The 3,796-nt window shown below is 37.5% G+C and overlaps 1 protein-coding gene across 1 annotated transcript; it reads right to left on the reverse strand.

Annotated features, from left to right (window-relative positions):
• Window positions 1-465: 465 nt before the first annotated feature.
• On the reverse strand, window positions 466-3,216 carry LOC111370008. The gene is made up of 9 exons (XM_022991724.1): window positions 3,176-3,216; window positions 2,987-3,134; window positions 2,578-2,770; window positions 2,136-2,234; window positions 1,904-2,034; window positions 1,558-1,785; window positions 1,222-1,337; window positions 739-842; window positions 466-620 (listed from the first exon to the last, which is right to left on the reverse strand). The coding sequence occupies exons 1-9, from the start codon at window positions 3,214-3,216 to the stop codon at window positions 466-468; spliced, it is 1,215 nt and encodes a 404-aa protein (XP_022847492.1).
• Window positions 3,217-3,796: the final 580 nt, after the last annotated feature.

The raw sequence follows: 3,796 nt of genomic DNA on the forward strand, positions 1-3,796 counted from the left end.
GTCTACCATGATCCATATGCTATCATGTCCGCTCTGAGTCCGTGGAAGTCCAAACAGAAAATCCATAGTAACGTGTTCTTATTTCCACCCAGGAATAGGCAACATTTGTAACAATCCTACCATTTTCTAACGATCTGGTTTCACTTGCTGGCAATTGAGATACCTGGATACAAACTCAGCCATTTTCTCTTCATTCCGTGCCACCAATAGTGTTCTTTGAGTACACGATACATTTCTTATACTACCTGGATGCATCGCGTAAGCTGGACTCTATTTCTCTTCTAGAATTTCTCCTTTTAATTTCGAATCATTTGGAACACATAATCTGTTTCCCATAACTAAAGCTCCGTCATCTCGAATGGTATAATCTGTATGCTTACATTTACTAACTTCTTCTTTCAATTCGCTCAACACTGGATCTTGAGTTTAAGTTTCTCAAACTGTGTCAATCAAAGTAGGCCTCATTTAAAAGTTGGCAAACAATGCTCCTACACTGGTAATTGATAATTGGGCATGAGAAGCTCTAAACTCATGAAACAAAAATGAACATACTGTATTAGTCTGAGTCATATGACTCGATATTTTCCGATTGAGAGCATCAGCAACTATATTAGCCTTCCCTGGATGATAATCAATCTTGTAGTCGTAATTTTTATCAGCTCCATCTTCTTTGCCTCAAGTTTAACTCTTTCTGATCGAAAATATACTTTAAGCATTTATGATCTGTATATATCTTACATCTCTTGCCATACAAGTAATGTCTCCAAATTTTCAAGGCTAGGACAACTGTAGCTAGCTCTAAGTTATATGTAGGATATCTCAGTTTATGTTTCTTCAACTGCCTGAAAGCATACGCTATAACTTTACCATTTTCCATCAAAACACAACCAAGACCCTGACGTGAAGCATCACTATATATCACAAACTCTTCAAGGGAGATGGAAGGGTAAGAACTGGAGCTGACACTAATCTATTCTTCAATTCAAGGAAACTTCTTTCGCAATTTTCATTCCAAACAAATTTAGTATTCTGTCTAGTCAAACTGGTCAAAGACAGAGCAATTTTAGAAAATCCCTCTACAAAACGACGATAATAACCTGCTAAGCCAAGAAAACTTCGTATTTCTGTCACATTAGTAGGCCTTTCCCATTTTATCACTGCCTCAATTTTCTATGGGTCAACATAAATTTCCTCTACTGATATGACATGTCCCAAAAATACAACTCTATTAAGCCAGAATTCACATTGACTGAATTTAGCATAAAACTATTTATCATGTAGAGTCTGTAAGATGATTTTGAGATACTCTGTGTGCTCATCATGATCTCGAGATTATACTAAAATATCATCAATGAATACAATCACAAATCTATCTAAATACCGGTGAAACAATCTATCCATCATATCCATAAATGTCGCTGGTGCGTTGGTCAACCCAAATGGCATCACAAGAAATTCAAAATGACCATATCATGTCTTGAAAGCAGTTTTTAGCACATCACTATCCCTGATTTTATGTTGATGATATCCAGAACGCAAATCAATCTTTGAAAATACTATAGCACCCCGAAGCTGATCAAAAAGATCATCAATATGTGGCAAATGATATTTATTGTGAATTGTCACTTTGTTCAATTGTCTGTAATCTAAGTACAGTCGCATGGTGTCATCATTCTTCACAAACAAAATTGGTGCTCCCCACGGAAATACACTAGGTCTGATAAAACCCTTGTCTACCAACTCTTGTAACTGAACCTCTAGCTCTTTCAATTCTGCTGTGCCATTCTATATGGTGCCCGTAAAATATGTGCAGTTCCTAGAATCAAATCTCTAGTGAACTCCATATCTCTGTCTGATGGTAAGCCTGGTAATTCTTCTGGAAATACATAGAAAAGTCCTTGACCAATGAGATGTCTTTAAGTTTTAATTTGCTAGCACTCGTATCAATCACATGAGCCAAATATGCATGGTAGCCTTTGTTGAGTAATCTTCTAGCATCAATACAGATATCACACAAGACGGTAAAATTTTGCTCTGTCCATTGAATATAATTTCAGGCTGTCCTGGTTGTCTAAACACAACCTCCTTTTAAAAGCAATCAACTGAAGCTCGATTTGCTACTAGAAAGTCCATACCTAAGATAACATCAAAACCATGTATGTCAAAAGGTATTAAATTTGCCTTCAACTCATTCTCATTTACCTTAATCCTACAATCTCGATATATATTATTTGCTAATAGTGATTATCCTACATGTGTATTCACTATTAAACAATTGCCTAAAAGTTCTGGCTTTTGATTCTCATATAAAGCAAATGCAAATGACATAAAAGAGTGTGTTGTTCCAAGATCAATCAAAATACAAGCATTTCTATCAAAAATAGACAACATACCCATGATAACATCTGGTGACTCCTCTGTCGCCTGCTAAGTCATAGCAAAAATCTTTCCCTAGGTCTTCGATCGTCCTACCTGCCCTTTTGATTTTGTGCCACTATCGCTTGCAATATTAGACTGGGCTACAATCTACTCTGTTAGCTGAATCATCTTTCTGAGTCTGATTCTATCTTGTACTACCAGTACTCTGCTCAGGAAACATCATCTGTGCCATGCTACCCTCTTGGAATATAACCGGGTAGTTCTTTTTCAAGTGTCCTTCTTGACCACAGTGATAGCAAACACTAACTCGTTTGAACTTTAAGCACTCTCTAGGATGAGATCTTCCACATAACTGGCAAGAATGAAATCTGACACTAGTAGAACTCTCTCCCTGTGTCAAAGTAAATGATCGCTAGGAAGAACCCTGAGTATAATTACGATCGGCCAATGGCTGTTGTACAGTACTGGGATTGAATCTAGGACCCTAACTTCCTTGGAATCGATATTTGAATTGACCTGAACTGGATATACCAGGTTGAAATCCTCTGTTGTCCCTCCGTGGTGATCTATAGCTAGAAGCACTTGCCATTGTCTGACTACTACTTACTCTGAATATTGTTTGTTCTCTACCACTTGACCTATCAGAAATACTCTTTTCTACTCTTAAAGCTGATTCCACCAATTTGCCAAATACATTCCAGCCTGCAGCTGTTACTATTGATCGGATTTCTTCCCTTAACCCATTTTCAAATTGTCTGCATTATCAATTTCGTTGCTTACCCGAACTTGGACATACTTTGAAAGTTCAATAAATTTCACTTGATATTCAACTGTCATCTGTCCTTGTACTAACTTCAAAAATTCTTCCTACCTTGCATCTTTATAGGATTGAGGGTAATAGACATCATAAAAGATATGATGAAAATCTATCCAAGTGATGATGAAAGGGTCTAGATATGTGCCCCTACCGACTGCCACCAATCATATGCACCCTCATCTAATAAGAAAGTGGCAAGACACAACTTTTAATCGTCTGAGTAACCCATAACATCAAATACCCTCTCTATCTTGGTCATCCATGCCTGCGCAACTACAGGATCGGTTGTGCCAGTGAAAACTTTAGCCCATAATTTTGTAGCCCTCTCAATACTGAAATCTCTGTCAGTATTATGCATAGTAGATGCAACAGCAATAACAATTCTTTCAACAGCAATATGATTAGTTCCAATCACATTTCCCGATCCCCGTTGTTCAGGAGGCTGGTGAACTTATTTATCTACTCTATTAGGCTCTCTCAGTTTATCTCTATTAGGAGCAATGTGAGACTGGGACAACATATCTTAGAGCCTTCGAGTTTTGTCACCAAGAGGCATGACTCACCTACAGTTATAACATTACTAAATCCGGACGTGGCATG

The sequence above is a fragment of the Olea europaea genome, chromosome 21 (assembly GCF_002742605.1).
Source record: "Olea europaea var. sylvestris chromosome 21, O_europaea_v1, whole genome shotgun sequence".
Classification (NCBI taxonomy): domain Eukaryota; kingdom Viridiplantae; phylum Streptophyta; class Magnoliopsida; order Lamiales; family Oleaceae; genus Olea; species Olea europaea.

What these genes read in the sequence shown, in the direction of transcription:
- LOC111370008 (XM_022991724.1), bottom strand. Translation starts at nt 3,216, where the DNA reads ATGACAGTTGAATATCAAGTGAAATTTATTGAACTTTCAAA. An exon ending in AAATTTATTGAACTTTCAAA is followed by an intron (nt 3,135 to 3,175) that starts GTATGTCCAAGT and finishes TTGATAATGCAG; the next exon opens with ACAATTTGAAAATGGGTTAA. An exon ending in GAGAACAAACAATATTCAGA is followed by an intron (nt 2,771 to 2,986) that starts GTAAGTAGTAGT and finishes ACTTTGACACAG; the next exon opens with GGAGAGAGTTCTACTAGTGT.